Here is a 13,462-nt window from a genome sequence, read left to right on the forward strand (position 1 = left end):
CATATTTATCATATTAAATAGGTCAAATAAAAGGGTTTGTTTATGGGACTAGTCAATTTATTATTTTTTCTATTCTACTGTATAATAACACGCCTCTCATATTGTATTATGTTGGTCTGTTGCTTTCACAACACGATTTAAGCTGTCAACAATTTTGAGAAACGTCGCTAACAAACAGAGCATGACAAAAGCACATATAGCATATCCTAGATATATTACAGGTATATTACAAAGACACTCTTGACATGTCATGTGAAAAGAGAAGCAAAATCCTTATGTTTATTACACAAAATGAACAGCAAAGGCATCACTTTCATGATTTACCACTTTGACTCAAAAATACTGTACTACTCAGCTGAGTAATGTCCTGATATGTGACCATTCAGAATTAGGAAAAGTAGAGAAAAAGGCTGTTCTACGTCTTTCATATGCATTGTTAGCCATGTTATGCAATTAAGCAGGAGCTCAAGAATTAGTTTTGACAGAAACTCTAGAAAACATCAGAAGTGGATGGACAAAAGAAATGTAATTACAAACAATGCATTTAATTAAAAAAAAAAAAAAGAGGAAATGTTGAATAAATCAGCCTTTGGTACCAAGTTATAAAAAAAACCTCACATTTAACCTGTTGATATCAAGTAAATGTTCTTTTTGCTTAGTAAAGAAAAATTAAAACCACAAGCAATGTGTTTTAGTCACAGGCAAGGTACAATCCAGGCATGTACTGAAGATAGTGATCAAGAAGGCAGAAAACTGACACTTTTGTTTGGGAGAAAGTAATGCTAAAAGAAAATCCACCATCTTTATCTCTGAAGTCAACATGATGCTACATGTTGTATATGTAATATCACACTTTGTGCTAAAAAAGCACATAAACACGATGCACGCAAAATACAAAATAAAGTACATTGTAAACACATTCTTTTGGATTTTACTTAGTTTAACCACTTTATCATGAATCAACATCACTTTCAATGTGTAAATACAGTTTATATATCAGAGTGAGAAGTGAAGTGTCTGTTGTTGATGGATTAGCAAGGCTACACTAGTCAAAGCTAGAATCCAGACCTGAGCAGAGATTATCCTTTCAGATGGTTAATATAAATAAATGACACGCCGGCTGTGTTATTCCTTGGAAGGTGATGTATTCAACGTCGGATGTAAGGTATGATTCCTAGCAGATTAATCAAAGCGTACTGCTGAATTACTGAAGCTGCTTCAGACACTTTCTTACCTTTCTTGGTCAATTAGGCTCCACTGGATACCATACATTCTAAGAGTTCGCTGATGAACTCACAACTAAAGCACTTCTTAGTCTGGAGTAGCTAAGAGGCAGTCCGGATTTTTATATACAACAGTAAAAAGCAAAGGTTCAAAATTCAGAGGTTATTATTCAAGGCTTCTGGTTGGTTCGGTCACACAGTGAAGATCAAATGATGATAGTCTCAATGTGAAAGGCATGTGAGTATGTAAAAGAAGAGGAGAGCTTCTGAAGGGGAATGGATGGAGGCACAACAGGAGTGGTAGAGGGAGAGGACGAGGTGGAGGAGGACGAAGTGGGGGAGCGGCTGGCCCATCGCGAGGGGAGACGACGGTTGGCTGGGCGGGCAGGTCTTGAAAAGCTCTTGTGGGTGGAGGAAGGCTCTTCATTTTCCTGAGAGGAAAAAAATGAATTAACATTTAGGATCATCACACCGTCCTGTCTTCAATCAAATTCACACACTTAGATACTTTACATTCTGTCATGTGTTCCATTAGTTGTCTTCTTGACCCTAGGGAAAACAACAGGCACATTTCAAACAGGAACACTAAAATAAAGCATTTTTATGTGGAAAAAGTCACACATGGTGGTCGAGGGGAAAGTGAAACTGAATATCTTACATATGCTGCAGTTGAACCGATTTAAAAGCACTTCAGAATGATCTTGGGTAGTGCTCCTCAGTTGTGCCTCCAATTACGTTCTTTTCACGAGGTCAAATAAAACTGGCTGATAATTACTTGCACAATTTCTTAAACATTTGCATGACTTGAAAGAAGCATAATCACTTCAGCTCACTCCACTCTGCAATCTGCCAAGGGCATTTAGTCAGCTGGTTTCTTGCAGATACTTCTGTAATTTCAACACAAAGGCCAGAAAAACACTTCCACTATAGAACCATTGAAAGATGAAAGACAAGCCAGTGAGGGTGAGCAGACCTCCCTTTTTTAAACTTTATATACCACACTGCCAGTTCCTTTTGTTAAGAGCCTTTAAGCAATGGAATGGCCCAGATGCCCAGATTATAATGGAGGCTTTGGCCTGCCTCTGTCTCTTAGCACATACCAGAAATAAACAACATTCCCACTGGAGCTGTCCTCAGTCAAGGGTAATTGCCTAGTGTTTCATAATGGAACAGAACAAAATGTACAACTTCCTGGTCCATCCAACTGGCCCCAAAAATATAGTGTTACTTAAATAGATTTTGTTCAAACTTAAATACATAGTTGCAGACTTTCTTCAAGTGAACTCTCTTTATATTAACATCTTCATTGTGAAGATCTGCTGAATGAAAAAAGCATTTCCATTAATACAAGTGTGCATAATTCTGTCAAGCTCCACCCACCTGCACTACAAGCTGTATCTCTTTCACACCACTGGCACTGTGGCTGCTTAGCTGTGCATGACTGGGGTGCATGACTGGGGCACTCTGTGTGTGTCTCAAAGTAAGAGGTAAAGGCAGAGGGTTCACATTCAGCATGTCCAGTTCTGTGGCGTTCTTCTCATGTGCAGCACTGAAGAATGGGTTAGAGTTAGAATGCATCTCGTTCTGTTGGTTCAGTTGTGCCCGAGCTGCACTTTCATAATTTTTTAGAATTCTTTCAACTGCTCCATAGTTGGACCTGGATCCCTCAGGCCTCGGGTATGCAGCAAGAGTGAGGGGTTTCCACGGATGGTCATTCATTATTCGAAGCCCAGGCCTGGAGGAGTCAGACTGGCAGGAAGACCCTGAAACATGTCTTGGCTGTGCCGTCTGTCTTTGTTTGTTCTCAGCAGACAGCTGCTGGAGTGAAACAGCAGCTCTGACTGACTGAGCCTTTGCTCCATGGGGATTCTCTTTCTTAGAGCTGGAATCATCCACAGGCTGAGCTGGCTGAGTACTTGCAGGCAAGACCGGTTCAGAAAAAAGACCCTCTGTTGCTCCTCTGTGTTGTGTTTTCTTCGAAGGACTGCTTGCTGTTCGAACTTTGTGCTTGACCTCACAATGGTGTGCAGGATTATGAGAGGGTACTGATGCTTCCCTAAGAACAGCCTGTGGTGGAACAGTTGAAAATACAGAAAGAGGTTCTTGCTTTATAATAGCCTCCTCTGGTTTAGTGGTGCATCTTACTGATCTTGGTTGGACCTCAGGGTTCTGTATTGCAGACTCTGAGACAGTTGCTTCAGGATGCACACCCATGATGCTAGAGGTTGCATCAGTAAAATGTGGCTCAAACTTAGTCTCTTTGGAAGGTAAAACATCAGATTCTGTATGGACCGGTTGGAAACCCACTGAGCTGGTATTCGTTGCATTAAGACTGTCTTCTCCATCGACCCCACGGCCCATCTCTGCCTGAAATAAAGTTCGGTTGAACTCAGCTGTTTTTTGTTCCAGCATTATGTTTCTTCTGGATCCCTGAAGGTTGGGGCTGACAGGTGAGGACAGGAGCAACTCTACAGGTAATTCTCTGACAGTTGGAGGTGTTTGTGCCTCAGCACCTTTTAAATTTCCAACACCTGGACAGTAATCTGAACACAGATCTTTCCTGGCAGTCCGTATGTTGGATTCAGAGAAGCTTTTCTGCACAGATCCATATGTGGACAACTTACTGTTAGTGAACTTGCTTGTATCACAGGACCAGCGGTTATGGCAACAGGCCATATTACAGTTAGAGTTAGCAGGCACCGAGCACGATGCTACCACACCATCTACAAAAACTTTTCCTTCATTTTCTTGTAGCATAGCCCCAAACTTCCTGACAATGGATGGGCTGCTACACTTTCTGTCCACTAAAGCGCAGGGACTATGGCACTTCTTCACAGTTGATATTGGAGATTCTGGGATGTGCAGTTCTGTGTCTGGATGGGTGGGAGTGCTCAGATTCCAGGAGGAGGTCCGAGGAGGGATGGGTGGGGCTGCTGTATCCATTTCAGAGTGCACTCCATGGCTTGTCTGTGTGTTTGTGTAGCCATCTGGATCGGTGTTATTTGTTGTCCAGGATTCACTCAGCCCTTTTTTTACTTGCCAGGTGTTACCTGGAGACAAAGTGATCCAATTTTCCCTCTCCAAGGCCAGGAGATCATCGTAGATCTGGCTGAGGTCACAAGGAGCTTCATCCACATCTAGGCGCGTTTCGTTATGGCCAAAGAGTATGTCACTTTCCTGAGATGGGCACAGAGATTCAGATCGATTCCTGAAAGCAAACAAAGTGTAAACTGAGTCCAGTATCTTTCTACAAAATCAATCTAGACAATTTACATCTGAAGTTTGAAGAGAAATGTCATGTATTTACACTTTGAAATAAAACACACATGGCATTGACACTATGTACATGGTGAGCTTCAGCAGACACAGATTATCCTACTCCTATGCTGGTGCCAGAGAGTTAACATAAAAACAGGGATCTACCTCTTATCTCCGTTCTTCTTTCTGATCTCATCCTGGTAACTACAAAGCTCCTCACTTACACGGGCAATCTCTTTGAGAGCCTGAAACAGACAAACGTTGCAGAAAGAAAGACAATGAGACAAGATGAATATTGTGTAATGCCAGAGTATTTTATCACTAAAACCTAGAGCTGGTGGTATGTCACATAAAGAGGATTATCTGCAAAAGGTCACCAAGTGATGACTAAAATACAAGTACAGGGCAGAGTAAGGGTATACTGTTTAACACCACCAGTGATAAATATAATGTAATATATCTAGTGTTAGAGTTAATAGCAAATTAAAAAATAGATAAAACCCTCACAGCATTAAGAGCAATCGTATTTGTCTTCTTGTCACTGCCGTCGCTCAGGCCTCTTTCCTCATTGCCTTTACAAACATTTTCCTTTTTAACTCCACATTCTGGGGCTCCGTGATAATCAGCATCAAGCTCTGCTGTATCCACATCTTCCTTATTATCACTGACTGAGCTTTGCTGCCAAGTCCCTGCAGATTTCAATACATCCACAAGCTTAGGTTGTGAATACTGGCTCCGAGCGAACTCATTACCAACAATAAAATCACACAGACTGTCTTTCTGGAAGCAGGTGGAGTGGTGACTGTTTTTGTTACCGCAACCACCATCAACACTGATGCTTCTGTTGTGATAAAGTCCAGGTAAAGATGGATGTCTGTTTGGTTCTGACTGACTGCTGCTGCTGAGTGGCTCCGAGTGGGAGTTATCGCTGAGAAGACTCGACCCTGTGCTGGTGGAGCGGATGCTGAGTCTATGCACAGCATCACTGTGAACATCCGGTCTGCCACTGTCCAGTCCAGGGCCTGCTCGCTTGGTTCTCACCTCACAGTACAGCTAGAGATGGGAAGAGGAAATAGAGGTCAGAATTTACACAGCTATGTTGACAGACTTTCAGGTTTCTAATAGTGAAGGAAATGCAATATTGTTATTAATCTAGGCAAATATATCATTTGGAATGAAAATATTTTTGAAAAATAATATCTGTAATAACATTTTTTTTATCCAGTGATATTATTAATTTAGTGACAAGAATGCATCTTTTAACAGACTAGTGTGCTACAGCATACTCCAACCTCAACCTTTGGATGAGATTAAATATAACAGATAAAACAGTTCATGAAAGGCTCAAGCAGTGCGAAGCCTATAAATGGCACCATATGATTATACAGTAAAATTCTGGATCCACTGCTTATGCATAATGATAACTTCACGTTAAATGATGAGAAGTCAGGCAAGATAGCTAATGAACATTTTTAGACCACGGCAGACTAAAGAAAATAACATTCAAAGACTTCTCTTAAATAACAGTGGATAACCTTTGGCCTCCTACCATGGAAATCTTAAAATAGTAAGCAATTCATGCCGACTAGGCTCCCTTCCCATCATGCAATGTCTAGATGGGACTACTGCGCTTTAGCCTTCTTTATTCCTCTGTTGTTTTCCTCTCTAATTTTCTGGTCTCAAGGGGGCAAATTAGAGCCACATGTTCTTTTCATAGCAAATTGTTCCAGTGCTTTTGCTCTGTCCAACTACTTGGGTATAAAACACTAATCTGCTTTTCTGGGCATGTCAGATTTCAATCCACTTGTTTAATTTCTCAACTTTATGAAACTACATAAAAACAAAACAACATTTAAACAAAAATAAAAATGTGTATAGTGCAAAATAGCAGGATGGTAAACAGCTAGTAATGTCTAGTCTATTGTTTCAATTCAGCAGCCTGATTGATGTAGGGGCAAAAACTGTTTAACAGGAGCGTGACCCTTGAGCGAATGGTCCTGTACCTTTTTCCCTGACTGCATAAGTGAAAACAGACTGCACAAAAGATGAGTGGGATCATTTGCAATGCCCAGACTTCTGCAGATGCAGTGCTTGTTGTAGATGTCCAATAGTGTTAGAAGTAAGGCACCAATGACCTTTTCTGCTGTTCTCACATAAACAGGTATACTTCTAAACATTAAAGATCAAGGATTTCCTAAACTTGTGTTCAATTAGTCAATTTGCACTTTAGAAAAGTGTGAATAACTTCACACCAAGGTGGGACCAATTGCACCATATCAGCACATTCTATTATCCAAATATAAATAAGAAACCAGTAATTTTTCTGACTGCTGCAGACTTGTCTAACATAGATGTTTACATATGGAGGAGTTCATTACTGCAGCACACCAGGTCACTGACAGTCCTAATCACTGCCTCTCGCCTGTCTCAGAGTCCAGAGGACTAACAGAGCGCTCTAATTCTTCCAATGCCTTTCTTTCCTCAAACTCCGTTGTAATGATCGGGGAGGATGTTTTCACACAGTTGATGGTGAACAGGATGTGAAGGAGGGAAGTGTTACACACTGTAGCAGCTATATGAAGCCATACATCATATAATTTCCTGTTATGGATGGACAATTAAAAGTGGCTAAGTTAACTACTACTCAACAACTACTATACAACGTTTGTAATTTTTGCATACTTGGTGGGATGTTTCACTTTTTCTGTGATAAGCTTTTGTTGTTGTTGTGTTTACTGTTATATAAACGTGCTGCAAAACAAAATTTCCCTGACTGTGACTGTAAAGACAACTTTCACCTTTAACCACAAATCTAATGAAATGTAGACATACCTTCACACTAAGAGCATCTTACCTCTTCTATTTTCTTCTGCATATCCTTCAGCTGGCTCTCCCACTCCCTTCTCTCCATGTCAAACCTTTCCAGCAGCTCAGCTTTCTCTCTCAACCAGTCCCTCTCGCTGTGCTCTACGCGGCTGCGCAGGTCCATAGCCGTAGAATATGTATCTGCCAGGATCCTCTGCTGCTCTTCCCTCTCCCTGCAGGTCGTCAATGTCTCACCGTGCTGTTCTCGAGTGCACCGTGAAGCTGAAGAGCAAGGTCCTGCTGCTGACTGGACCCCTCCACGTACCAATCCAGCAGCCTCTCTACCCTCCAACTGAAAGAACCAGACAGGGAGTGCACAGTTTGCAGAGGAGGAGGAAAAAAGTTAGAAGGGAGATAGAAAGAAAAAGAGTGGGAGAGACATTGTAGAAAACAGTCGTGATAAAGGATAAATTGCAATTGGAGAACCAGAGGATGAAAGCCAGATGACAAGACATGAAGGCAGGAGTAGGAGAAAATGTTAAATGTGGAATTAAGAGAATGAAGGTGGGGCAGGAAGAGAAGGTGGAGGAAGTGGGGGAATAATACACCATGGGGATAAGTGTGAGTGGGTTCACAAGTAGGAAGAGAGAGAAAGACAAAAAAACTGAATACTGAAAATATCCTGTAAGAACCCACACACAGGTTCATAGGTTCAGGGTTCAACTTTCTTTTCTATGGTACTTAACAAGCACAGGATACAGTGCAGGATATGGCATTTTCACACACAGGAAAATATGTCTGCAGATGTGACCTCAGTCAAATGACAGTCTGGTAATCCAGTTATTTGTGTTAAGATGGTTTTTTAACACAAATAAGAATACAACCATGATTCCTTTCAATGCAAATAGCATTGAAAACATTACTAATATGCCAATCTTATTGGATTCAATTTGAATTTTCTGTTTTAATTAAATAAAGGTCCTTTTTAAATAAGATAGGATGGGCATTTCCCCTGGGATTTTCCCTGTTGAACAGCCAAACATGGACACTGAAAGTATGTTATCGAATTACTGAGTATGAAAAGAAATCTCACAAAACTATGAACTGTAAGAGAAAAGGATAGAAAGAGAAAACTGACTTAGCCTGAAAATAACAAACACTAGAGCACTGGTGGCCTCAGTTTAATATAGCAGTTTTGGGGAAAACCCATCTGATGTAGAGAATGTGTTTTTTTACAGAACTAAGGACAGGGGGGTGTTTCAGTACACAGATCTGTGCATTCCGTGGCAAATGTGCATTTTTGTTGCTAGTAAAAAAAAAAAAGAAAAAAAAAAGGCTTTGGTGCTGGAAAGAGCCCAGGACAACGCCTGTGCATACAGTATATTAGTGTGCCTGGGTGTGTGTGCATGTGCGTGTGTGAGTTTGTATGTAGTGTTTGTTAGAAAGAGGGAGATAATGCATAAGCTTGCACAAATGCGTTATTTCAGTGTCCATCCGCAGACACAAACCAAAAACCTCGGTCATGGTGTTATTTTTGCCTGTGGCCTGGGATCAACAAATTATGGAGTAGGAAAACAAGTCAACACAATCTGCCTGTAGCTCTTTTCAAAATTCTCCACAATTAGAGATGGATGATGATGGGTGCTGTCCACACTCTATTTAAACATCTACATGTAAACAAGTTGTGAAAATAAAGAAATAACATGCTTGGAGTCACAATAAAGAGCCAAGCAAAGTTTTCAATGATTGACAAAGGAAGTCAAACTGTCTTATAAAGGAAATACTGCAGGAACATGTAAACAGAGACGCAGATTACCAGCATTTCTTCCAGCACAAGGAAACATACTCATTCACATCCTTAAATTCAGTTTTGATACACAACCTCCAACTACTCTTGGCCACCCTGATAGTCACTGTATGGCACACAGGGTATATAAAGGTAACTGTGTCACCAGGGTGACCCACTATAAATAGCGAACACACAGCTTGTACAATGTTACATTCCAAGGGGAGGCGGGGAGCTGGGGTAAAGGGAGAAGGGAGCGTTGGCTGCTAAAGCAGAATGAGATGTCTCCTAGCTGCCAGCAGCATTCATAAATCAGTGGCATGCAGGGAAATATGCCTGGAAATATCGGGGCTAAGACCTCTGCCTGGGACCCTGGATGCTTCTTTGGTATCTGGAAACAACATATAGCAGTTACAAAATACAAAAGCCCACCAAAGAAAATGATGTGCCTTTAATATATGAATATATGAGCACAAACATACAACTGCTGATAAAATACTGCAGCCTTTTATTTGACTCACTTTGGCTTGAAGCCCATAATCTCTGGTACAGCAATTAATCTACAAAACATATCAGTGAAGCCAAACTTTAAAAAAACGACTCATATGGCTAAATCTCGCAGCTTCTTTATGATTCACCACCTACAAAACGACCAAAAGAGAATAAATTAAAGTCTGATACTGCTTTCAAAAGGTCTCCTTAAACTGCACTAATAAATAAACAGCATCTAGCTGTTCAGCTAGCAGGATACTGTACTAAAGAGCTCAGTTGATACCACTTTAACTTTATGACTCAGTCGAATGCATTTAACGGCAGTTTTTAAAACATACATGCACAGAGTGACATGTATAAATATTCTTCATTTCATTACTATTATAGATTGTCATCAACGTGATCAAAGGTCACATTCAAAGCGCCCTAGCGATTTCTGGCCATCATAGTACACCATGTGTTTGCTTTGTCTCACTAAAAAAAACTGATACTTCTGCTTCTGGCACAGTGAAACCAACATGTTGAAAATGACAGAGGAGTTTGTCACCCATGCTGAAATTGTTCACATATCACTTCAAAGTGAAATGAAGCTGCACCCAGTTCGTGCGGCTGACTTCCACTCATTGATTTGCATTCATTCTTGTCAACCTTTATGAGGTGTTTCACAGACAACGAACATTTGTTTAGTTCAGTAGTTCACACAGAATTGAAAAGAGTGAAACAAACAATAGACCCCCACCCCAATTTGATATGCAAGGTAATTACAAGTCTGCAAGTCAGTTAGTAGAGTTCTCTGCTGTAAATAGTTTGGATTTGGATCTTTAAGAGCGGCCTTATTTTTACTCTTGGTAAACAGTTTATGCTTTTGTGCCCAAAAACCTAAACTGTGGCAGGATGTGGCATCAAGACAAACAACTACAATGGAGTAAATCTTACTCAGCATGTCACATTTCACTTTTGTCTGTTTGTGCAATCCATACAGAAAACTGTGAGTGTGCATGAGAGGCAACATTCTAAATACTCTCATTTGACACAAACACAAAACACTATGGCACAAACTCCTATGAGGCCTTTGCAAACATATACCAAGGACAGACACTGACAGACACCTGTGCCAAAAAAAAAAGCTCTCAGGTGGCAGGTAACAGTCTCTAATACAGTACATTTACAGCATCTTGGTGAAAACATCAGTGTGTGTTTCTCTGGTATCATGGTATGCTCTGCAGAAACTGAATTGTCTTTCTCACACTGGTTCACTGAGCTTTACGGACACAAAGCAGAACAGTAAATGTCCGTTTTTATTTGGCTATTTTTCAACCACACTGTGAAAAGGCCCTGGGGGACAAAGAGAAGAGCTGAGAAGTCACAGTCTGCTCTCTACTCACATACAGAAAAGCTACATTATGATAGTTAAACCAATGTGTGTGATCTGACAAATCCCTGGAACTTAGTTTAATTCTAGTGTTATTACTTCTCAGCAGTATCATTGCAGCAACCCCTTAATTTCTATCACCATGTTATAGAATTTAGGAGATTCATGACTTCACTCAGAAGGAGATCAATCAGTTTAAAGTCTGTGATAGGAATGATATGGGGCTCATCTAGCAGATAAAGCTGCTGCCATCACAACATCACAGAGAAACTACAGCTCCAACGAGCAAAGAGACATGCAAAGCAGTCAGCGTGCAGTTAAGTCTTAATATTAACAGAGTATCCTTTCTTTTGATCTACAAAGGAAGAACAAGTCTCATAAGATTTAGGCATTAAAGCAGCCAAATAAATCCATTTTCTGATATAACCAGAAAAAAATGCTAAATCCCTAAAGCCACACTGCTTTGAAGAATAGCTGTGAATGGTCATTCAAGTGATCCATACAGTGCCCAACACAGCATGGCACTGGTATGCAAACTTAACTTCAAGTAGTTTCTGTCCTTTTTCACCACGTTTAACAATAGCTATCCATTGCCAAAACAGGCTAATGTTTCATTTTCCCAGAGCCAGCAGTTGAAAGCCAAGTTTGGTGTTGGTTTCTGGCTCGGTGGGAAAACTAAGTTTGTCTCCTCCATGCAAATCTTTTGTCGGAGCTGAGGCTTGAGTTGGACAGAAGCCACTGTGACTTATCACCCTGCCATATTGGCAGCAAGTCCAATTTACACCACAATGAATGCCAGCCATGGGCAAACAAGAAAATATGCAATTATTAAAATAAGATGTGTCTGTGTGTGTACATATATATTAAAAATAAAGTCACCATCATCCCTCACTTACCTGTGCAATCCTGCATTTAAGTTCAGCTTTCTCCAGCTCCCATGCACATCTGTCTCTGGTATACTGCAACTGAAGCTCTGTTCTCTTCTCTTCTTCTCTCTTCACCTCCACCTGCACTTCTTCTAAAACCGTCTTCAGGTCCAACAGAATCCTCCTGTTCTCCCCTCCCTGCAGGAAACCAATTTTTTTCCTTTACAATCACAGAAGAACTCAGAAGAGGACGGATGTTTGATAATAGACAGCTGGTTACACAAACAAAAGATTAAACGTTCAATTTCACTCCAAAGAATAATCTAAGAACATTAAACATTAAATACACCAATTTATAGTTGTGTGCTACTGACAAAATATTTATATTTTAGTATAGCTGACAGACGAGTGGTAATGTTCTCAATTACTTGTATGTCAGCCACTTCTCTCAACAATGACTCCTTCTGGCGCATCCATTCTTCTTTGTCATGTATGTGTCGCTTTTTTAGATCCTCAAATTTCTTTTTTAGCCGTGTATGCTGGGCTTCCCGCTGCTGCTGCTGGGGTTCTGGACCTGGCCACATTTGCCCCCTGTGAATCTCAAGCTGGGACCCCGCTTCACCCTCTACACCTGCGGGGGAAGCACCGAGCTGCGTGTCGTAGATCTGACTGAAGACCGTGGGTGGGGAAGAGATCCTCCTCAACGGGTTGCGATTTTTTCCCTTGCCTCTGTCTGTCTTCTCCATCCTGGAGCACGGGACAAACTCCCATCCCTGAGAAGGGACGTATCCCCCGCCAGCACCGCCCCCACTGTGCAGCCCCGCGCCGTTCACAAAAGCGCTCCACATTTCTTAAGTGCATTAAAAGAACACATTAAAACAATAACCTGACTGGATCGATTGTTAGAGTACTATCACAAAGCAAATCTTTAAGTAGATCCATCGATTCTCCGTATGGGATACGTAGGAAACATTTTTCAAATAGTTCGGCATGCTTTCTCGTAAACTCCAGCTGCTTTTCAAGTGGTGACCAGTGGCAGAAAAAGTTATCCAAAGCCGATCAAATCCCACGTCGGCCAAACAGCAGCGCTCGGGTGAGCAGTCACAGCAGCGCTCACGCAGGACGCTCGAGTCCCTTCCATATCTTCACTGGGGTGAAGTTAAGCCCTCATTCTGCAGCAAATCCCTACGGTATTTTCTCTCGCTCTCTCTTTTAAATAAATTGCAGGTTTTCTGCTGTGTCCTAAACCTGCGCTGTTTTTAATTTCACATGTTTAAAAAAATAAAAATAAAAAAATACATCCCGGGACGCTCAGCTCCGTGCCGCGTCTCTGCCCCACACACAGAGACGTTGTAGGCGACAATCCAGAGCAAGCAATGACAAGACACCCAGTAACCACTCTGAGGCGAATGGGAGAAGCTCCCAAAAATATATCGTGGAGTGCACTGATGTAAGAGCTGCGGAGTATTTTTACCCCCTGTAACCATGAGTTTATACCCTTAAAGCCAAATAGCTGAACGGCGCCTGCAGGGGTATTAAGGAGTAAAAGAGATGCTCTAATCTACACCGGGCTCCTCTAATTACGTCGCAAGAGGTGCCACCTTGTGTTGTACCCATGGCAACAAATCACCTCACTGTTAGCTAAAAACAGCTAATCTTT

General features: G+C 41.3%; 1 protein-coding gene across 2 annotated transcripts; it reads right to left on the minus strand.

Annotated features, from left to right (window-relative positions):
* Positions 1-241: 241 nt before the first annotated feature.
* mtcl3a (MTCL family member 3a) lies at positions 242-13,193 on the minus strand. 2 transcript variants are annotated; one of them, XM_085366245.1, is made up of 8 exons: positions 12,231-13,193; positions 11,833-12,000; positions 7,336-7,638; positions 4,989-5,534; positions 4,647-4,726; positions 2,604-4,431; positions 1,737-1,772; positions 1,596-1,654 (listed from the first exon to the last, which is right to left on the minus strand). In XM_085366245.1, exons 1-7 carry the CDS (start codon positions 12,648-12,650, stop codon positions 1,755-1,757), a joined length of 3,363 nt encoding a protein of 1,120 aa, XP_085222371.1. In that variant the 5' UTR covers positions 12,651-13,193; the 3' UTR covers positions 1,596-1,654; positions 1,737-1,754. The 2 variants fall into 2 exon arrangements, with proteins under 2 accessions (XP_085222370.1, XP_085222371.1); XM_085366244.1 differs by lacking the exon at positions 1,737-1,772 and having other exon boundaries at positions 242-1,654.
* Between the last annotated feature and the right edge of the window lie 269 nt (positions 13,194-13,462).

Source organism: Diplotaxodon limnothrissa, linkage group LG11, assembly GCF_057381915.1.
Source record: "Diplotaxodon limnothrissa isolate DT_005_m linkage group LG11, D_limnothrissa_male_GT1.1, whole genome shotgun sequence".
Taxonomy (NCBI): Eukaryota; Metazoa; Chordata; class Actinopteri; order Cichliformes; family Cichlidae; genus Diplotaxodon; species Diplotaxodon limnothrissa.